Consider the following 23,051-nt stretch of genomic DNA (forward strand, 5'->3'; position numbering starts at 1 on the left):
ATCCTAACTTTATAGATGAAGAAACCGTAGCAGAAAGAGGTTAAAGTGACTTGCCTAAGGTCACAGAGCTGGTAAATGCTGAGGTCAAGATATCAGGAAGGGGCTTCTTTGACAAGTGACTTCACCTTTACTTTCTGCATCAGAATCAGTACAATCTGACTTCTGTTTTATGCACAAGGGGCACCTTTGTATTGTTTCTTCAGATTTCAGCATCCATAATTCCTATGGTTTTCCTGCAGGTACTGTAAATATCTAGGGGAAAAACTGCCACGTGTCTGTTTTTTAAATTTAAAAGACAAAAATCTAAAGCTTCTCTAACATCTGTTAAAGGGACAGACTTTAGATTACAGAAGAAATGCAAATGCATCTTCATGTCCTTCCCGTTACAGGGATTCCTGATTTTAGTTAAGTTCTGATAACCCACTACCACTGGCCCAGCCAGGGGCTTCTTGATTTTAGAACATGTTTCTTCAGTGTAAGTTAAGGAGTTCTGAGTACTAACTTGCTCTTTTATGAAAATGATTAAAATGAGAAAATGATTAAAAACACCACATGGCTTCAGATTTGAACCTAAATCGTAAAATCTGTCAAACTGGGAAAATTTATTACATTTCATATACATTGTAGAGACAGCCCAATAAAGGAGGTGTTTTGTTTGCTTTGTAAAAGCGTTTATAAAGCTACTTCAAAAGTGTGGTAGACCTTTAACTTCGTCCACAGTCTCAGAAAACAAGACCAGTCCTATTCCCTAATTGGGCATATATGATGGAATGAAAATGTGCTCCGGACACACTTTTTGACAAAACCAATAGCATTATTTATCTCAAGAAGAAATATATTAGCAGAGACTTACCTCTTCTAACACAAGCTTGCATTAAAATCTTAGAAATCTACATCTTTATTGGCACTTCTACACCAAAAAACAAAATACATTACAAAACTAATGGGACGAAATACTGGAAGTTCAGTCCTCTCTTCATCTCCTCCTCTTGACCCGAACCAAGAATAAAAATCTGTTAGGTACTCTGCTTTCAGCACTAGGAGACACACTAGTTAGGCAGCAATAGAAATACGAAAATTAGGAGAAAACAGGAACTCTTGGCGGCTGATTTTCCCGACAGCCATTCATACCTGCATTCCTCATCGCTCTTGATGAGGGGATCAGAGCCCACGGTGCCCACCAGGAACTTGGGACTGAGCAAAGGCAGGCGGACATGCTGGAGCACCTATGAGAAAAGGAACATGCTTACAAGCTCGAGTGCCCATCTGCCAGGTTTATAAGAGAACTAGAGGCCCGGTGCACAAAAATTTGTGCACTCGGGGGGGAGGGGGGCCCCTCAGCCCAGCCTGTGCCCTCTCGCAGTCTGGGACCCCTCAGGAGATAACAACCTGCTGGCTTAGGCCCACTCCCGGGTGGCAGAGGGCAGGCCCAATCCCTACGTGCAGCCCCTGGTCATGCACAGAGCATGGCGGATTGGGAGGTTGCGATGCCACCCTCAGTCACACTCAGGGTAGGGCTGATTCGGTGGTTGGGGCACTGCCCCCTGACACACTCAAGGCAGGGTCGATGGGGAGGTTGCGGTGCCACCCCCGTCATGCACAGAGCAGGGCCAATCAGGGGGGTTGGGGCTCCGTAACCTGTCACGCACAGAGCAGGGCCAATCAGGGGTTTGGGGCGCTGCCCCCTGTCACGCACAGAGCAGGGCCCATCAGGGGGTTGGGGAGCTCCCCCCTGTCATGCACAGAGCAGGGCCGATCAGGGGGTTGGGGCGCCGCACTCTATCACCCACAGAGCAGGGCTGATCAGGGGGTTGGGGCACCACCACTGTCACACTCAGGGCAGGGCTTATGGGGAGGTTATGGCTCTACCCCGTCACACACAGAGCAGGGCCTGTGTGTGTGGGGGGGTGGGTGTTGGGATGCTGCACCCTGTCACACACAGAGCCGCAGGGTGATCAGGGGGTTGGGGCGCTGCACCCTGTCACACACAGAGCCTCAGGGTGATCAGGGGGTTGGGGAGCTCCCCCCTATCAGGCACAGAGCAGGGCTGATCAGGGGGTTGGGGCGCCTTCCCCTGTCACGAACAGAGCAGGGTGGATAGGGAGGTTGTGGTCCCGCCCCCTGTCACACACAGAGCTGCAAGGCGATCAGGGCCGCCCCCTGTCACACTGATCCCGGTGCCGGGAGGCCTCTCAGCTCCGCTGATCCTGGTGCTGGGAGGCCTCGCAGCTCCACTGATCCCGGTGCCGGGAGGCATATTACCCTTTTACTATATAGGATAGAGGCCTGGTGCACATGTGGGGGCCGGCTGGTTTGCCCTGAAGGGTGTCCTGGATCAGGGTGGGGGTCCCCACTGGGGTGCCTGGCCAGCCTGGGTGAGGGGATGATGGCTGTTAGCAGCTGGTCACGCACCCTTCAGGGTGGGGGTCCCCACTGGGGTGCCTGGCCAGTCTGGGTGAGGGGCTGAGGGCTGTTTTCAGGCTGGTGGGTGACTGAAGCTCCCAACTGCTCCTTTTTTTCTTTTCTTTTTTTTTATTTTATTCTGGGCCAGCTTTAGCTCTGGCTCCAGCTCTGAGGCCTCGGCTGCTAAAAGCAGGTATCTGGTTTGTTTGGGTTCTATAATCGAAACACTGTATCAACTCCAGCTCTGAGATCCCAGCGGGCTGAAAGCAGGTTTCTGGGGTTTTGTTTAGCTTCTATATTTGTAACAATGTTTCAAACTGCAAGCTCAGAGGCCGGCAAGGCAGGCGGGGAACATTGGTTTCCTCCGTCACTGAAGCAAGCAAGCCTCATGTTAGCTTCAAGCTGCCTGGCTGCCGGCAGCAATCTTGGCTGGCAGTTAATTTGCATATCACCCTGATTAGCCAATGGGAAGGGTAGCGGATGTACGCTAATTACCATGTTTCTCTTTTATTAGATAGGATAGTGCTCCCCTATTGTATTTCAATTGTTTGGGGATCTAATTGAATCAACTTACCAATTGATCTAATTAACATATAATGAAGAGGAAGGCATAAATACTAAAACTAAATTCAGTTTATTCTAACCACCAACTCAGTAATTAGAATAATCAGAAAACAAAGCACAGTAATATCACTTTAGATCAGCGGTTCTCAACCTGTGGGTCGCGACCCCTTTAGGGGTCAAACGACCCTTTCACAGGGGTTGCCTAAGACCATCGGAAAACACATGTATAATTACATATTGTTTTTGTGATTAATCACTATGCTTTAATTATGTTCAATTTGTAACAATGAAATTGGGGGTCACCACAACATGAGGAACTGTGTTAAAGGGTCGCGGCCTTAGGAAGGTTGAGAACCACTGATTTAGGTTCTGACCAGCTTTATAGCCCAAACCTAGAGTTGATGCAAAATAGAGAGGAAGCAAAGAGCAAAAAGTTTATGATAAACACATATCTCCTTGATTATTTGGAAACAGATGGTCTTTCTTACAGTCTAATATAAGGGACAGGAGTGATGCCTGCTCCTTTTTTTTGCAAGTCAAATACATATTATGAAAGCAGTTACTTAGAGAAGCATTTCCGTTATACCTGGGGTAACTGAGGACGTCTTTCTTGGATACTGTATTTGACCCAGGCCATCACTGCATTGAACACCTGTTCTTCACTGCGAACGTTTAGCTCATCACTAGATATTATATCAATGAGCTGATTGGCTGGAAGCAACATGAACTCTTCACTTTCCATCACCTGTTCAAAGTGAGGTAAGAATAAAAGAAAAAAACCTGTGATCATACTTAATTTATTGTCTCAATATTTTTCTTTAGGGTTATGAAGAAAAGTTCTATTCCACAATAGAGCTGAGGTTCAAAACAGTGGAGCAGAAAAGTTTAAAAGAAACAGATGGGCAGAGCTATGTTTAGGACAATGAATCTATCATGTACAATACTACAATGGTGGATACAACATTACACATTGGTCAAAACGCACAAAATGTACAACATCAAGAGTGAACCCTAATGTAAACTATGGACTTGGGGTGATAATAACATGTCAATGTAGGTTCATCAGTTGTGTACCCCTCTGATGTTGATAGTGGGGGATGTTGTGTGTGATTGTGTGATTGTGTGTGTGTGTGTGTGTGTGTAGAACTCTACTTTCTGCTCAATTTTGCTGGAACCTAAACTACTCTAAAAAATGTTTATTAATTTAATAAAGGAAACAAAGGAGAGTACAGGGGACACAAAACTTGGGGAAAATAATAATTTATGATTCAAATAATTTAAGACAAATGACATCTTTTTTTCCTAAAAAGAAGTATCAAAATAAAAGTTTACATTCAAAGTAAACTAAACTATACCAAATTATAACGCCAGAAATATAAGAGGCATAAAAAATTCAAGAATAGCTTCCAGAGGAAGATTAGTACTGACAGAACAGTGTCTGGGGTAGAAACACCAAGGGGCCAGTATAAAAAAGAATAAAGGTGTCAGCAATTTTATAAGCAAGAATGGATATAATGAGGAGAATCAGACCCAGGAAAACCTCTGAAGACCAACGCACGCTTATATTTATCTATACCAGTACATCTATCTCACTGATATGTGTGTGCATACATTACATATATTGCTACACACACACACCAATAACTTATCTTTACCCAGGGCTAGGGAACTAACTGTCAGAATGGAGAGGAAATGACAACAAGGATATCACCTTGTCATGCCTGCCATCCATAAATCCCAGAAGCTTATAGATCTTGCCATGACTATGCAGAGTACAAGGGGCAGGGTACAATGCAGGAGGGAATGGTAACCGCTACACTCCATGTGGTTTGTTCTCTCAACAGTACACGTGCTACGTGTGATGCCCATGTGTACAGGAAGGATCTAGTAAAGAGGTCAATTCCTACCGTGTGACCTCTGATGCAGGTGATATATTTATTCTCTTGGGGCAAGGTTATTTTCATGCTCATCAAAAAGTCAGAATATTTCGCAGAATATGAGATAAACAACTGCTATTTGAATATTGGATTAAGAATGTTTTTCCCAAGTACATTAGAAAAAAATGTGCATCTCAAAATAAAAGTTTCAGACCATAAAGTCAGCTATACTTATAGTAGAAAATACTAATGAACATTTCATTTGTACGGCAAAAAGTTTCAAATCACCTGAGTGGGATACCTTCTGCGGTTCAGGAAATTAAATAGGTAACATTTACATTTTAGCTAGGTTGCTTAACCAGGTAGCTTAGAATGACTGCATTGTACTCTCTGTGGCAGGACTGTTAGATATAGCAAATAAAAATAGAGGACATACTTACACTAAAAGTTATTTATTTATCTGAAATTTAAATTTAACTGGACACCCTGTATTTTATCTGGCAACCCTATGTCGGAGGCTAGAAAGTCCAGGGCCAAATTTGGGGCTTCGCTTCAAATTAAATGTGCTGGCCTTCATAGTGTGCAAAACTTAAGCCATGGCTGTATCCTACTTTCCTCTTTTCTTTTCACTCCGATTTCTTTACTTAAGTACAAGTAAGGTATCATATATCTTTGTAGAGTGCCTTAACAGTCTTTGTGGATCGATCTTGTCAGAGTGTAAAAATTTTTCCCAACTTAGTATTATAAACCAAATGTTATGTGTCAATGATCACCAAGTTTAAAGTTTATAAGTGAACCACCATGATATTAAATAATGATATTAAAAATGATATCACTTACTGGAAACATCAGATGGCAAGAAGACATGAAAATCTGTGTGAGAAAATATTTGTTTGGCACTAAGGACAAAGAGTAAGAATAATACTTTTGATAAACAAAGTATGGTTAAAATGTCACTTCTCCTTTTTCACCAATAAGAAAAAGATACTGTCTACCATTAGGGCAAATCTAGCACTGACATCTATCCTGGAAACAAACAATCAGCTTAAGAAAATAATGCCTTGCCTGGCCTGTGTGGCTCATTGGCTGAGCAACAACCTATGAGCCAGGTTGTCACGGTTTGATTCCTGGTCAGGGCACATGCCAGGGTTGAGAGCTTGATCCCCAGTAGGGGGTGTGCAGGAGGCACCCAATCAATGGTTCCTTTTCATCACTGATGATTCTATCTCTCTCTCCTTCTTCCTTCCTCTCTCTGAAATCAATAATATATATATAATACCTTAAAATATCCGCTTTCTCAAATAAAAGTTTACAAGAGATCTGCATTTTAAGTCCCACACTATTATGGGAACTTCTTTCATTGATATAGGTTTTTTCTGGTCTTCAGTTTCTTCTTGAGTCAGTTTTTATAAATATACATATACTAGGGGCCCGGTGCACGAAATTCATGCACAGGGTGTGTGTGTGGGGGGGAGTGTCCCTCAGCCCAGCCTGCCCCCTCTCACATACTGGGAGCCCTCAGGCGTTGACCCCCATCACCCTCCAATCGCAGGATCGGCCCCTTGCCCAGGCCTGACGCCTCCGCCAGAGGTGTCAGGCTTGGACAGGGGACCCCCATCTCCCCCTGATCACTGGCTCTGGCCCCCGCCCAGGCCTGAGGCCTCTGGCCCAGGAATCATGCCTGGGCAGGGGACCCCCATCTCCCTCTGATCGCTTGCTCCACCCCCCGCCCAAGCCTGACGCCTCTGACCCAGGCTTCAGGCCTGGGCAAGGGGACCATCATAACCCCACAATCCCCGGCTCCGCCCCCCACCCAGGCCTGATGCCTCGGCCAGAGGAGTTGACCCTCATCACCCTCCGATCACCAATCACCGGATCGGCCCCTTGACCAGGCCTGAGGCCTCCGGCAGAGGTGTCAGGCCTGGGCAGGGGACCCCCAGCTCCCCGCGGTTGCAGGCTCCGCCCCTGCCCAGGCCTAACGCCTCTGGCTGAATTTCGTGCACCGGGCCCCTAGTGTGTGTGTGTGTGTGTGTGTGTGTGTGTGTGTGTGTGTGTGTGTATATATATATATATATATATATATAATCTCCTTCATGAAACAATCCCACACTCCTAACTTTCCTCTTCTCTCTATTTTCAGTTTCCTCTGCCAGCTGCTGTTCAGCTAACCCATCCTTTTGTATGGGAAAAATTTTAGGACTTTTTTCTTCTTTCCCTGAATTAGGTGACTTCATTTGCATTGATTTTTTTTACCCGGCTTATAGTGCTTTCGTTATTTAAAAGTTTAAAAGTTTTATGTAATCAACTTTATCAATTTTTTCTTTTATGGCTTCTGGATTATATCTGGCCTAAAAAGAATTAAGCCATAGTTTAATTACTGTGACTTAATTACTATGTTGATGACTCCTAAATTTCTTTTTATTTTTTTTATTTTTATTTATTTACTTTTTTACATATATATATATATATATATATATATTTTATTGCTTAAAGTATTACAAAGGGTATTACATATGTGTCCAGATGACTCCTAAATTTCAATCACATCCTAATCTTTTTATTTATTTCAGAGAGGAAGGGAGAGATAGAAACATCAATGATGAGAGAGAATCACTGATTGGCTGCCTCCTGCATGCCCCCCACTGGGGATCAAGCCCACAACCTGGGCATGTGCCCTTGACTGAAACTGAACCTGCAACCTTTCAGTCCGCAGGCCGATGCTCTATCCACTGAACAAACCAGCTAGGGCCTAATCTCTTTTCTAAGATAGACTCATAAACAGAGGCCTACTCAATATCTCTATTTAGATATGTCACAAGTGTCTCAAACAGAATATACCTAAATCGGAACCCATTACGGATCTTACTTCCTCAAACATTTCCCCTCTCCAGTACATTTGTAGTACAAATTTCTAGAAATGGGATTGCTGAGTGTGTGCAATAAGAGTGTAATTTTGATAGATACTGCCAAATTTCTTTTCAAAGGAGATGTATCAATTTATACTCACACTAGCAATGTAGCTATTTCCCCCATGGCCTTATCAATAGAATTTGCAATCCAACTTCTGAATATTTGTAATCTGGTAGATAAAAAAATAGTACTTTGTATAGTATTAATTCATGTTTCAGTTATTATGAACAAGCTTGAGCAGATTTTCATATGTTTAAGGGCAATCTGAATTTATTATTTTATTGCTCATTTTACTGGTCTTGGTTAGTGACCAATAGGAGCTTTTGATATATTAAGATTATTGCCTGTGATATGATTTGCACATATTTGCCCCCAGTTTGTAAAGCTACTATGCCCCCAGTTTGTCTTTGACTTATTTTGTTTTACCATGCAGACATTTTTTCATTTTATACAGTCAAATCTATCAATATTTTTTTCTATGCCTTCTGGGTTAGTCAATTAAGCCTTCTTTGCTTCAAAATTAGAAAGGAATTGATCCGTGTCATCTAATATTTTCATGGTTTCATTTGTATTTTTAAGTCTTTGAGTCACTGGAGGTTATCCTGGTGAACAGAAGAGTAATATTGAAGTGCAAAATGAACCATGTCTTTCCTTTGCTCAAAACACTTTAATGGTTAAATTTAAATTTCTTAACATGGTCTATTAACTCCAGTGCAATTTGGCTCTGTTCTTTCTATAAAATCATTATGTAACATCCTCTCTTTTACTCTCTGGGTCTCACTAGATTTCTTTCCATTCTTCAAACTAGTTATGCTTCTTCATGTCTCAGGATTTTGCACGAGCTGTTCTAGAACCAAAGTTAAATCTCTGTAACACTCTGTTAAATCATCCAGGGTTTCTTCTTTGTAGCACCGACTGCTGTAATTAGTTGTGTAATTGTACATTCACTGGCTATCTGCCCTGCTGGATTATAAACACACAAAAACAGACTCCAGGGGTCTCGTTTACTACTGCAGCCTTTGTGTCTAAGCCCAGTGGCTTAAACATAGTAGCTTTACAAATATTGAATGAATAAATGAAAAATAACAGGCTTAATGAAAAATTCTTTTGATATCTAATTTCAATTTTTTTCTGTTTACTCACCAAATAACCTCTGACCTATAATTTATTCTGCTGAATAATCCATATAATCAGGAAGGCCATACTTCAGGTAAATGACTAATACCAGGTATCCTAGCAGACACACATCTCCTTATGAATTAATAAACTGTATTCTGACTTTTAAATTAGCCTTTTATGAATATGACATGACTAGGCACAATCAAGTCCTAAACTTTAACTATTACTGAGAAACACAAACTTGGACTCTAGAATAAAAACCAAGTTTAGAATTTATAACAACTTACTTATTTAATATTATTGGCAGTAAATAGCCAAGCTGCTGTGTCAGTTAGCAGAGTGTGAGCCTATACCAGCCGTGGGCAAACTACGGCCCGTTTGAAATGAATAAAACTAAAAAAAAAAAAAAAAAAAAAAAAGACCATACCCTTTTATGTAATGATGTTTACTTTGAATTTATATTAGTTCACACAAACACTCCATCCATGCTTTTGTTCCGGCCCTCCGGTCCAGTTTAAGAACCCATTGTGGCCCTCGAGTCAAAAAGTTTGCCCACCCCTGGCCTATACACTCTCCTGACAAAGACATTATGAATACATTCAAACCACTAAGTACAACTCACCTCTTGAAAGTTATGTTGAGTGAACTTGTCTGCTATCCTTAGCAACTCACGACATGAATGTGTGTCAGCAAAAGCCCGAATACCAAGGCAGTTAGAGGGATCTAATTGTCTCTTTAAGAATTCGCAGCAGGCTTCCTGTATTTCTGCCAGCTGGAGGAGACAAGCAGCTGGCAGTAGGGTCTGAACATTGCCCTCTTCCACAGTTATCTGGGAGGTATATGCAAAGTCAATCAGCAGTTCCATAGCCCTCTCATCTATGTCTCGGATCACTACTTCTGTCTGCCGGCTCTCTGCCAATTCTCCTGTAAACATAGCGCGGAAGTAGGGACTACAGGCTGACAAAATGACTCGGTGGGCATATATCTTCTTAGCGCCCACAACTAGCACCACATCGCAGAGCTCCCGGTGCTTTCTCAGGAGGTTAATCACTTCCAAGGTTTGTCGAGGGTGTTTGTCTGAGATATAGGGCATACGGGCAGGTTGGGGAACCCCTTCTGGCAGTTTGTTGGGGTCTCCAAGGGTGCAGCGGCTTGTTACATCCATTCCAGTCTCTCCTGGTCGAATGTTGGTGCACCTACAGGAATGGCAGGGGGAGAGGGAAGAGAAGATGGCAGTATTATTAGAAGCTCACTCGTCATAAAAGTATTCCTAAGTCAAAAGACAGGGAAACCTATAGGTAACCAAAAGACAGAACCAAGTCCCCAAAGAGTTCCTGTTCTAAGAACTCTAGAACTCAAAACTTCTTTAAAGTCTCTCGAGGAATGAATAGTATTAATTTCAAGTCAGAGCACTTTCACTGTGAACTCCCATAAAATAAAGGACAATTCTTTTTTTTTTATTTATTTTTTATTTTTTATTTTTTTATTTTTTTATTTTTTTATTTTTAAAATTAAATCTTTGTTGTTCAGATTATTACATTTGTTCCTTTTTTTTTTCCCCCCATAACTCCCCTCCTCCCAGTTCCCGCCCCACCCTCCGCCCTCACTCCCCACCCACTGTCCTCATCCATAGGTGCTCCATTTTTGTCCAGTCTCTTCCCACATCTCCCACCCCTTTCCCCCCCAAGAATAGTCAGTCCATTCCCTTTCTATGTCCCTGATTCTATTATAATCAACAGTTCATTCTGTTCATCAGATTATTTATTCACTTGATTCTTAGATTCACTTGTTGATAGATGCATATTTGTTGTTCATAATTTGTATCTTTACCTTTTTCTTCCTCTTCCTCTTCTTAAAGGATACCTTTCAGCATTTCATATAATCCTGGTTTGGTGGTGATGAACTCCTTTAGCTTTTCCTTATCTGTGAAGCTCTTTATCTGACCTTCAATTCTGAATGATAGCTTTGCTGGATAAAGTAATCTTGGTTGTAGGTTCTTGGTATTCATCACTTTGAATATTTCTTGCCACTCCCTTCTGGCCTGCAAAGTTTCTGTTGAGAAATCAGCTGACAGTCGTATGGGTATTCCCTTGTAGGTAACTGAGTTTCTTTCTCTTGCTGTTTTTAAGATTCTCTCTTTATCTTTTGCTCTTGGCATTTTAATTATGATGTGCCTTGGTGTGGTCCTCTTTGGATTCCTTTTGTTTGGGGTTCTCCGCGCTTCTTGGACCTGTAAGTCCATTTCTTTCACCAGGTGGGGGAAGTTTTCTGTCATTATTTCTTCAAATAGGTTTTCAATATCTTGCTCTCTCTCATCTTCTGGCACCCCTATAATTCTGATGTTGGTACGCTTGAAGCTGTCCCAGAGGCTCCTTACACTATCCTCGCATTTTTGGATTCTTTTTTCATTTTGCTTTTCCGGTTGGATGTTTTTTGCTTCCTCGCATTTCAAATCATTGACTTGATTCTTACGCTCCTCTGGTCTGCTGTCGGGCGTCTGTATAATATTCGTTATTTCAGTCTGTGTGTGCTTAATTTCTAGTTGGTTCCCCAATATAAGATCGAGGGTCTTATTAGTTTTCGTGTAGATCTCATTAAGTTTATCGGCAGCTTCTAAACAGTTCTTGAGAGACCTTAAAAGTGTGGTTCTGAACTCTATTTCTTCCATTGACAATTTTGTCCTGTTTCTTTGTCTCCGCATTTTGTTATGCTTCCTTGGTGCACCCCCTAGTGGTCTTTGTTCGCAGTCTTATAGATAAATCTTGATTGTTGTAGCTAATTCCAGGGAGGGTTTGACCTCCAGGCCAAGTGGCTATGAGAATCAGCTGGGTCAGCAGTGAGAGAACTTCTGTCCTCTAGGGAGGTGCTAATCTAGCCTTTGCCTGAGGCTATCCGGCAAATGCCTTTGCCTGGGGCTATCCGGCAAATGCCTCTGTGCAGGGCTTGGGCAGGGCGGGTCGAACAGGATCAACAGCGTGGGCCGGAGAGAGCAGTTATGGCGGCTCTCAGTCCTGTCCCCAGGGGCTCTGCCTCTCTGAGTCCCAGCACCCGCTGCAAAGCTCGGAGAGAAAGCTGCACTCGCTCTGACCGAAGCCAGACAGTCCCGTTTCTCCTGTTTGAGTCTGGGTCCCTAAAGACTCGCCCGGATCTGGTGCTCAGAGTCTGCGACTCCCTCCCGATTGAAAACAACAACCGCGCCCTCCGCCGCCAGCCTGCTCCGCGCACTCCGCACCTCAGAATTTGACTTCAGCACTGCGCCTCCTCTGAGTGTCCGTATGCGTTTCTCTTTCCTCCTAGCTGTAGGACTTCCACTCAGCCAGCGTTCCTGTGGTTCTGGGTGATGTCCCTTCCGTTTTTTGGTTTCACTTTTGAAGTAGTTGTTCAAAGCAGCAAACACCGGCGTTAACCTATGCCGCCATCTTGGTTCTCCAAGGACAATTCTTTTTTCATCTCAGTAGTCAGATTAGACTGTTTAGGCCAGTGGTCGGCAAACTGTGGCTCGCGAGCCACATGCGGCTCTTTGGCCCCTTGAGTGCGGCTCTTCCACAAAATACCACATGTGGGCATGCACGTACAGTGCAATCGAAACTTCATGGCCCATGTGCAGAAGTCGGTATTTTGTGGAAGAGCCACACTCAAGGGGCCAAAGAGCCGCATGTGGCTCGCGAGCCGCAGTTTGCCAACCACTGGTTTAGACCATATCTTTTGCAACTGCCTGTACTAAATTAATAACACATTATGAAAAACATTTTTTAAATTATGATCTATGGACTTTAATTCCTTAATCTGGTTTAACCAAAATCTTGATAGTTGTCATTTTTCTAAAACACATAAATGTTTATTTCTGATTATCATTGGAAGATATTTTAAATTGCTCTAAGGTTCGGCACCAATATAGTCAATATAGCATGAAAAGGTCAGAAGGAAAATAGGCCAGGGTCCAAAACCTAACTTTATATGTAGTACTGTATTTCCTTTACCTGAAGATGTCTAGAGTTTACAGTTTATACAGTCAATCACAATGTTCTAAAAAAGTGAAAAACAACAACAACAAAAACTGGGAAAAAATCACAAGCACAAGTATGTCCTTGGGATGCTTTGGATAATTGCTTAGGACCAGACATAATTCAAGGGATTCTTCAGTCTTTGAATGAAAGGAGAACTTAGAATAAAACTTCATGATATTAAAGAATATTGAGGTATCAATTATATGGATAAATACTTGCTATATTGGCAGCTACTAAGAAAAGCTTTGTATACCTTTAATTCAATATTCACAATTCTAAAAAGTTGTTATTAAATCAACTGTGTGTCTTACAAGTGAGGAAATGTAGTAAATAACTATGCATTTACATTATAAAGGCACAAACTTAAAAATCAAGAGCATGGTTCTTCCACCAGCAGCCTGTTTTTCCAAAGCACTTATACATTCAATCTTTCCACGCTTGGCCTCAGCCCACAGGTGACTGTGTATGCTAGAGTATAAACTGTTCATAATTCCTGACGTCTGGCGGAAATAGTACTGTATATGCTTGACAAGTGAAAGACTGAAATATAAAGCTGAGCAGTTAGATAATTTTACCACCCACATAAACAATCAAGAAGGCTTTTAGCCATGTGCATACTGGTGCCTTGTATGAAGTAGATGCTGAAAGAATAAACCACACGGGCAACAGTGGTAGAATTAGGCTTTAAAAAACCCCACCATTAAAGACAAGACCAATTCAAAAATTCCTGTTGTAATGTAATACTGACATTGCATGTAGAAGTTAAAGCATGTTTGTTGTAACCTTAATTATGTACATAAAGATGATACTGTTGAAATCAGATAAACAATTTTTTATCTCACCTAAGTAAAATATGAAAGCTAATTTCTACATATCTATTTTTTTGAAGTATGCCATAACAAAAAAAAAACACCTGCTGCTATTATTAGACTCTGACTTTAAATAATGGGTAATTTCTATATTATTATAGACTATGTGGTTAACAAACTTGGAAGGAATTCTCTTGAATGTGGTCATTCTCCAAAGTCTGTCCTCTCTGCTCTCTATACACATCTCATGGTTCCCATCACCCATGTGTGAATGGCTAAAGGAGTTTTATCTCCTATCTGGATAACTCAAGCTCATCTATCTCAATGATATATCTAAAACTGATTCCTTGATTCTCTTCCTCCACTGGTGTCTCTCCTCTAGTCTTCCCCAGATCAATAAAAGGCAATTTTATTCTTACATTGGCTCAGGCTAGAAATCTTGGAACCTTTCCTTTCCACCCTGAAACCCAAGCCATCAGCAAATCCTATCATTCTACCTCCATATAATACCTAAAATCCAACTATTTCTCTACACATCTAACTAGCCCCACCCTAAGTCAGGCTATCCTTACCTTTTAAAAGTATCATAATCTCATAAGTGGTCTTCTTGCTTCCACATTTGCTAATTTATATTCTCTTCTCTATACATTTATTTAGACCTTTTAATTATAAAAGACAAGATGAGGGCCCCCTGGATGATAAAGACCATTAGAATTGTTTGGTTGGCAGTATTTTTGGGTTTGTTTTGTTTTGAAATGGAAATAGAACATCATTAGGAGGACTTTTAGTTCACCATCATACTGTCTTACGTGAAGCTGTGCCATACATTGTGTAAACTACCTAAAGATCTATGAATTTGTTTTTTAACCTCTGTTATAGAGGTACTAGTATAAGGATTGTGACAAAATAAACTGTTTGGTAGAATAAAGTAACAGTAATTTTAAAGGGAGAAAGTTTTTGCAGGGGGGGGGGTGAGAAAGGAAGAATTTTAAGAGAAAGGGAAATGAAGGGAAGGAGAAGAAGAAGAGGAAGAGGAAGGGAGGGAAGGGAAGGGAAAGGAAAGGAAGGAAAAAGAGACTTTTAAAATGGTGGTGGGCCCTGGCTGGCTTGGATCGGTGGACAGAGCATCGGCCTGAGGACTGAAGGGTCACGGGTTTGCTTCCGGTCAAGGGCATATGCCTGGGTTGTGGGCTCGATCCCCTGTGGGGGCCATGTAGGAGGCCACCAATCAATGATTCTCTCTCATCACTGATGTTTCTATCTCTCTCTCCCTCTCCCTTCCTCTCTGAAATCAATAAAAATATATTTAAAAATAAATAAATAAAGTGGTGGTGGGTTATGATCTAAGGAGACAGCCAGTGAGAAAATGATGATGTCCAAAAAACTTTATGGCCCTCTCCACTATCCCTAAACTTTCAGTAAAACCTGAGGTATTCAATGGCAGCAGTTAATGGAGGCGAAGAAAGAGACAGTGAGGCCCTAGCCGGTTTGGCTCAGTGGACAGAGCATTGGCCTGCAGACTGAAGAGTCCCAGGTTTGATTCCAGTCAAGAGCACATGCCTAGTTGCATGCAGGCTGGATCCTCTGTGGAGGGTGTGCAGGAAGCAGCCGATCAATGAGTCTCTCTCATCACTGATGTTTCTATCTCTCTCTCTCCCTTCCCCTTCCTCTCTGAAATCAATAAAAAAAAAAATTTATATATATTTTTTATAAAGTATATCCTATATAATAAAGAGGTAATATGCAAATTAACCCACACACCCTCACAAGATGGCTGCCTACAACCAGGCCAGCAGAGGGGTTAGTGAGGGATGACCAAATGACTGAACAAGCAGGCTGTATGGGGTGACCAGGCCGTTGGGGTGGGGCCATGAAGGGCGATCAGGCCAGCAGGGAGCACAGTTGGGGACAACCAGGCCAGCGAGGGGGGGCAGTTGGGGGCAACCAGGCTGGCAAAGAGGGGGGCAGTTAGGGGCAACCAGGTCGGCAGGGGGGTTGCAGTTGGGAGTGACCAGGCCGGCAGGGGGGGCAGTTAGGGGTGACCAGGCCAGCACTCAGAGGCAGTGAGAGGCAATCAGGCCGGCATGCAGAGGCTGTGAGGGGTGATCAGGCCAGTGGGGGGTGGGGTAGTTAGGGGTGACCAGGCAGGCAGGCGAGCAATTAGGAGCCAGTGGTCCAGGATTGTGAGAGGGATGTCTGACATTCTCCAAGTGATCCCGGATTGGAGAGGGTGCAGGCTGGTCTGAGGGGACCCCGCCCCCCCGCATGAATTTCATGCACCAGGCCTCTAGTATATATATAAAGAAAGACAGCGAGTATGAACCATTTTTAGAAAGAAGCTTTTCTGTGAAGAAATACAGTGCTATGTCTGCTTAAAGAAGTCAAAGACTGGAAAATAATTATATACTGACACTAAGAACCCAAAGGTGGGAGAAACTTAAAAATACAAGCAAGAGGGGGAGAATAAATGATGGAATGAGATCCTTGAAGAGTGGGAGTGCAGAGAACCAAAACCAGAGGAATGGAACTTAGATGTAAGAGATCAGAGAAAAGGTGTGGGAGGGAGATAATGTGGAAACAGATACATTTATTTTGGGGTAAGGAGGTGTCAGGAATTAGGGAAGTTCATAAAGATCTCTATTTTTCTGTGAAGCTGGGAGTGGGAGGGTGGCAGGTCATCTTCTGGCTGTGAGCAGAATGGTGACAGGATTATGAGAAGAATGGGTAATGACGTGGAAGAGCTGCTGTGGGGAATCAGTGAAGACTCAGAAATATTGTTGGATAACACTGTTGGCCCAAATGATATTAAAGACTCATGAATTCCCCGTGGCTGTTTTATCTAGTGGTAATCAACAGCCCAAATCAGAGAAAAGAAATGCCTGCATATAATTAGGCATAATAGAAATGCCTAATTAATAGGTATGCCTGAAATACCACAGACAAAACGAGTTGAATGATGGCTAGAAAATGGTTGAAACTGTGTGAAGAGAGAAGGGGCAATGGCATGTTAATTTTGACAAAGAACAGATGGAATGAACATTCAAGAGATTATGGTCAGAAAACAAGTCATTAGCATTTATGATTTCAGAGAGTTTTTCTGAGTGACAGTAGAAACGCATTGTGGAAGTGAGTGAAGGTGAAAGTCACAAGAATTTAAGAAGCCAGGAAGTGCAGGCTAGGTAAATGGCTGTGTCATTCCCATGAATATTAATACATCCTAAAATCACAGTGAGGAGAAGAATCAAATCATGTGTATACCGGAAGCATAAACCAAAAAACAAACCAAACACCTTAAATATTCTTCATGTTTACCAAAGGAATGTTACAACTCTGGTACCTCCCTAAATAAATAAAATTTCTATCCACCCAAAATTTGTGAGTCAACTTCAAATTTCAGAGCTATCATGTCACACATTCCTCAGATCTTGTAATCCCAAAGTAATATTCCTCATTGAGGAAAGAGTCATTTTCTGTAAGTGGGTAAGATAAGTTGAAATCAAGCACAATAAAAAGTTTAGAAAACAGTCTCTGATTCTAAAACATTTATAATCAATTTTACCTCTTTGTCCAAAGACCTACAGAATTTTTCCTTAGCTTGGAATTATGTTCCTAAGCTAAGAACCTTTCTCTCTCTCTCAAAATCAAGACAGCGAGTGTGAGAGGGAGACAGAGAGAGAGGCATCAATGTGAAAGGGAAACACCAGAAGCTTCCTACACACGCCCTACCAGGGACGAAGCCCACAACCCGGGTATGTTCCCTGACCGGGAATTGAACAGGCAACCTTTCAGTGTACGGATGATACTCAACCAACAGAGCCACACTGGCCAGGGGTAAATGAACATCTCTCCTTTAATATTTCAAACATTTTGTTTTAATTTGGAAATTAACAGCCTGAGCTTAGAAAAAAGATTCAGCTGGTTTGACCCTCACTTAAAGTCCCAAACACACTGAGAATAGAGAGAACTAGAGGTTCGAGTACAGAAATCCTTAAGACAGAAAACCCATCTGTTATTGTAAGTGTCAGTTCTGGTTATTAGAAGGGCACCTGCTAGGCACTACATCCCATACCTAATTCCACACCAGAATGCCAAGCTGTTAACCCTTAATCTGAAAACAGGTTATGAATGATTCAGCTCAAGACATCTTACCACTGCTTCTTGGACAAAATAAGGGTCAGCTTGGGTGCTTCAACCCGGCAGTCAAGGCAAGGTGAAGGAGGCAGGGCAAACGGCAATGAAAGCCAGCTGATCTCCCTTTAGGTAAGGAAAGCAAAAACCTTCCTGGGTTCCCCTCAGCAACTTTGCTGACATCTCACTGATAACTCTGTTACACAGCTATCCCAAAATGCAAGGATTAAGATAGCAAGCATAATATTTAATTTTCTTATGTCTACAGTAAAGGGAGGAAAGGAAGGAGAGGTGTTGAGCAAGGAGCACCCAGATCAAGCAATACATCTTATACTACTACTTTTAAGCAAACATTTTCGACTGACTGGAATAGGAAATTCTAAAGATCTGAATGGGATTTGTGTGTGTGTGTGCATTTGAAGTTGAACTCAAGGAGAAACTTGTTTGATCTTCACTGTGAGTGAAAACTGATGAAGCTCTAAATACAATTAAATAAAACAAGACCCAAAGAACCTAAAACTTCTTGCCCATTTTAGAATCCTTACAGGCTTTTCGTCTTAGATCACACCTTAAATTGCACTGGTACTCCCTAGAGTTCTATCTTTGGCATCCTTCTTTTCTGTTTTACCCTCATTCACATCTACAACTTCTAGAACCTTCTGCGCACTGACACACAATTTTTTTTTTTTAATCGCCAACCCAAACTGCTCTTCTGCTCCAGACCCATATTCCAATTGGCATCTCTACTTGGCTTGAGCCAAGTGATGGTGATAAAGAAAGAGCTGTAACTAAATGGCACCAGAATTCTCCAAAATGATTTTAAGTAACTGGCAGTATTATGTAATAAAGCAGAAAAAATGGGTGTAATTAAATGAGTATTTTATATAGACATTACTGATAAAAACATTCCCACGCTGTGCCTCTTTTTAAAGAATAATAAGCTCTTATTTTAGCAATTACATAAGATATAAAATTTATGGCAGCTGAGGATGAGAAGCAATTTGTGGTTTTTATAACCATGTTGAAGTGATGAAGTACATGTGTTGTTAATTTCATGTGCTTTCTGTCAAGTATTATTGCTACTATAGAGTAAGATATAAATAACATAATGGCATTTGTTACATACATAACATCTTTTCATCTGGAGATCTCAAACCATTTCAAACATTCATTATTCCCAATATCCTGATCAGATACATTAGAGAGGTAAATTGAGGCACAGAAAGGTGAACAGCTCAAGGTCAATAAAAAAATCAATAACAGATTTGGAAAAAGATATATTCTGATTTTTGCTCCCAGTTTTAGGTTATAAGCCATATCCCCATCATGAAATGTTTCTTTTCTTAAAAGGATCTGCCACATTGTTTATCTTTGATGTTAAATAGCAAATAATTAAGTATAGTTCAATTAATGTAAAATGAGTTAAAAAATGAACTTGAACTGGGCTGATTTTGTTTCAATAAGGGCTCTTGTTCTACTTGTTAGAACAGATTGAGAAAAAGTATTACTGAGTTTTAGGGTTGGGAGGACCTATAATTGTCTACATTTCCCCACAAACTGTTTTGCTTTTCTATGGACCGAGTTATTATGTCCAATATCTTTTTTAAAAAGATATTATTAATTTTTAGAGAGAGAGGAATGGAGAGAGTGATAGAAACATCCATGATGAGAGAGAATCATGATCAGCTGCCTCCTGAGCGCCCCTGTGGGTTAACCCGAAATCTGGGCATGGGCCTTCACCGGGGCAGAACCAGTGATCTCTTGGTTCCTGGGTAGAGGCTCAACCACTGACCCACACTAGTGGGGCTGTCCAATACCTTTTATACTCCTCAATCTTCCGTGCAACGTGGCTATTTTAATTAACAGAACAAATGTATTACCAAATATCAATGAAATAACTAAAACAATCATTAGACATTCAGTACAGTGTATTATAAATCATCATTATACGTATATGGCAACAGAACCCTCTACAGGGGATTAAAGACTGTAATCCATCCATATATCATAGTGCACTTAATGATTATCCCCAAAAATTACCATACAAAGGAACATTTCAATATTAACGACAACACAAAATTCATAGTACTCCTTAGAAACTTTTCTATATATTTCTCTATTTAAAAGCTATTAATTCCTATCGCTTCTCGGCCTTTTGGCTAAGATCAAGTGTAGTATCTGTTCTGATCAGTTTAATCATAAAAGCTATTAATTCCTGATATTATTGATTTCTTTTAGAACAAAAAACTTTAGTAAACTTAAAAAAAAAAACATTGTGAACTTTAAAAAAGATTTTTAAACTTAAAAAAAATTTTTTTTAAATGAAGCCCTGAATGATCATGCGCTGGATTTCAGTGAAACCGAAGGTTTTCTTCCTAAACGCCTACCTGCGCATTGGCTTTCCTTCCATGCACCATGAAAAGTACCCTTCACCACGCTCTACAGCCGAACCTAAGACAACAGAAAAGCAGCAACTTAATAAAAACTATTTCTCAGCGATACACCATTTCACGTCCGGTTATATTACAGACCTTTCGCAGATGCACACGCATAGCCTTTACCCAGGACCTTACAGTGGTTCTCAACCTTCCTAATGCCGCGACCCTTTAATACAGTTCCTCATGTTGTGGTGATCCCCAATTTCATTGTTACAAATTGAATTAAAGCACAGTGATTAATCACAAAAACAATATGTAATTATATGTGTGTTTTCCGACGGTCTTAGGCGACCCCTGTGAAAGGGTCGTTCGACCCCCAAAGGGGTCGCGACCCACAGGTTGAGAACCGCTGCAGATGACTCTCCTTCACCTGAATCGGTTGGAAGTGAAGGCGAGGGGACGCGCGCTCAACAGTCTCCACCGCCAGGTCCGTCTCCCTTCAAACGGCGCTCGGAGGCGTCCCGTCTGACCTCACCGTCAGGCGCACCCTCAGCGCGCCCGCCGGGTGCCCACGGCGGCTCTAACTCACAGACGGATAGGGAGCGGCCGGTTCAACAACGGACCTGAAAGCAATGAACCTGCCTGGAAGCGACAGCGGCAGGGGAGGCATTTTGCCTTTAAAAACAAAAACGCCGCCTCCGACAGCCGGGCAGCTTTAACGGTACAGAGACACGAACGCTCCGGGTTCACATTCTCTTCACCAGCCCTTCCCTGTCCCCGAAACCATGTCCACCGCCCACTCGGCACGATCTCGCTAGGTCCCCAGGGGTAAATGGGGCGCTTCTCCCTAGTCCCAGCCCTTGTCTGGGGAAGCTGTGCAGACAAGCCCCAACCCCCAGGCGGGACAGGACAGCCCAGAGCCTCCCGGGCTCCGGGGTGGGGCGGACAGCCGGCTGGAGTGCAGGCTGGTGCCCCACGAGGCCCAGCCCCCGCGCCCCAACAGCCCCTTCTCGGCGCCGAGTGACAGGCGGCGGGCGAAGCTCGGCCCTCACCCGACGCGGAGACTCGGCAACTTGGAAGCACAGATGTGCAAAGCGAGCCCGGGGCGCTCTCCACGGTCCCTGCTCTCAGGCGGCTCACTCACCGGCTCGGACACTTTCCTGTCCCTTTGCCGCAGCCTCCCCCTGGTCCGCCGGCCGCCTCTTCTCCGCCTCCGCCTCTGCAGCCGCTAGCGCCGGCAGGACGCCACTCCTCGAGCTGCTTCCTCCCCGTACCTCGCTCCGTTCAGCAGCAGGAAGCGGTCCTCATCTTAAATAGTTCCCCCCTGGAACTCACTTATTCTGCCAAGAGGTTCCGGCGCGGCTCCGGAAGTAGCCGCTCTCCTTGCATCCAGTTCTTTCTATCCCAAAGATGACTACTTTGCGAGTTCACCGCCGAACTGGCAGTATTTGAATACTGAAGCCTCCTTTAAAAAAATAAAAATAAAAATCTTTATTGTTGAAGGCATTACATATGGCTCCCTTCCCCCCCCCCATAGTCCCCTTTCAGCCCGCCCCCATTCCCCCTCACCCCTTCGCCCCAGGCCTTCACCACCCTATAGTCTGTGTCCTCGGGTTATGCATAAATGCATAAAGGTCTTTGGCTGAAGCCCCCACATCGCTCCCTTGTTTTCCCCAGCTGAAGGCAATAGGAAGACGAGCCTAGTCAGAGAAAGCTAGGAATTTTGATTTATTTGTAGCAGGTGAGTATCCTGTAGGCACATAGATGGACACATGCTCGCATGGGGTCGACATATATCTATTAGGCCCATACTATGTGCAAACTGCTGAGGACGCACAGCCAAATCAGAAGTGGACTCCACCGTGGAGATTTTCCACATTTTAACTTTCAAAATACCAGAGTTTTATCCAGGATTTTAAGGCTACGTGTCAACTTGCCCTTTCACTTAATTAACCACCAGACACTAGCAGAACACTTCTGGGAGGGGGGGGGGGACTTTCAAATTTGCTATTTGCCTGATTTTTCCACAGCACATAGCCACGTGAGTTTTACTATATATTTAGAAAAAAAAATAAGTGGTAGGGTAGGGGGGATACAATTTCAGTAATATCAGTGAAACACTTGGTGGTTTCCTAATAAATATACAGTTAAGCACAAATTAACCAGATTTTCCTTTAACAGTTCTTCACGTGGGATATTCAAAGGTTTGTCCACTTGCTTCTGAAAGAGAAAGAATAACTTTTGCTAGTTAGCTTGTAGTGGAGAATGCATGGCCTTTAGGTCTAGACACCCATAAGTTTAAATCCTAGTCCAGTGACTGACTAGCTTTGTGATTTTGGTCCGATTTCTTGGTGCTCTGCCCTCAGCAAACTGTATATTCTGATGGGAGGAGACATTCTAGTGCAGTGGTTCTCAACCTTGGCTGCACATTAGAATCACCTGGGAATCTTTTTAAAATCCTGATTTCTGGGCCTCATCCTCTGGAAATTCTGTTTCTTTGTTATGGGGTGCGGCCACAACATTAGTTACAAAGAAACAGAATTTCCAGAGGATGAGGCCCAGAAATCAGGATTTTAAAAAGATTCCCAGGTGATTCTAATGTGCAGCCAAGGTTGAGAACCACTGCTCTAGTGGGTGCAATGTATCAGGCAAAGAGATATATAGAAGAAATAGGGGTGGCCTGTTGCTAAGCTCACGTGATGCTGTTTAATTAAATAGATTGATAAATTGGCTATTAAATGCTAAGCAGCCCAGACTAGTTTGGCTCAGTGGATAGAGCATGGGCCTGTGGACTGAAGGGTCTGGAGTTTGATTCTGGTCAAGGGCATGTACCTTGGTTGCAGGCACATCCCCAGT

At 42.7% G+C, this 23,051-nt stretch overlaps 1 protein-coding gene and 1 pseudogene across 4 annotated transcripts in view; one reads left to right on the top strand and one right to left on the bottom strand.

Annotated features, from left to right (window-relative positions):
* The window catches only part of KLHL20 (kelch like family member 20), a 36,133-nt gene extending 14,673 nt beyond the window's left edge, over window positions 1-21,460 (bottom strand). The window contains exons 1-6 of one of the 4 annotated variants that reach the window (XM_059674953.1): window positions 21,340-21,460; window positions 20,205-20,268; window positions 9,496-10,069; window positions 5,685-5,717; window positions 3,554-3,712; window positions 1,132-1,226 (exon numbers count right to left, since the gene is read on the bottom strand). In XM_059674953.1, the coding sequence (XP_059530936.1) occupies window positions 1,132-1,226; window positions 3,554-3,712; window positions 5,685-5,717; window positions 9,496-10,069; window positions 20,205-20,227 (884 nt within the window). In that variant the 5' untranslated portion in view covers window positions 20,228-20,268; window positions 21,340-21,460. The other 3 variants (XM_059674956.1, XM_059674954.1, XM_059674957.1) reach the window with 3 other exon arrangements.
* Window positions 19,957-20,079, top strand: LOC132221471 (U2 spliceosomal RNA; annotated as a pseudogene).
* Window positions 21,461-23,051: the final 1,591 nt, after the last annotated feature.

Source organism: Myotis daubentonii, chromosome 18 (genome assembly GCF_963259705.1).
Source record: "Myotis daubentonii chromosome 18, mMyoDau2.1, whole genome shotgun sequence".
NCBI classification, from domain to species: domain Eukaryota; kingdom Metazoa; phylum Chordata; class Mammalia; order Chiroptera; family Vespertilionidae; genus Myotis; species Myotis daubentonii.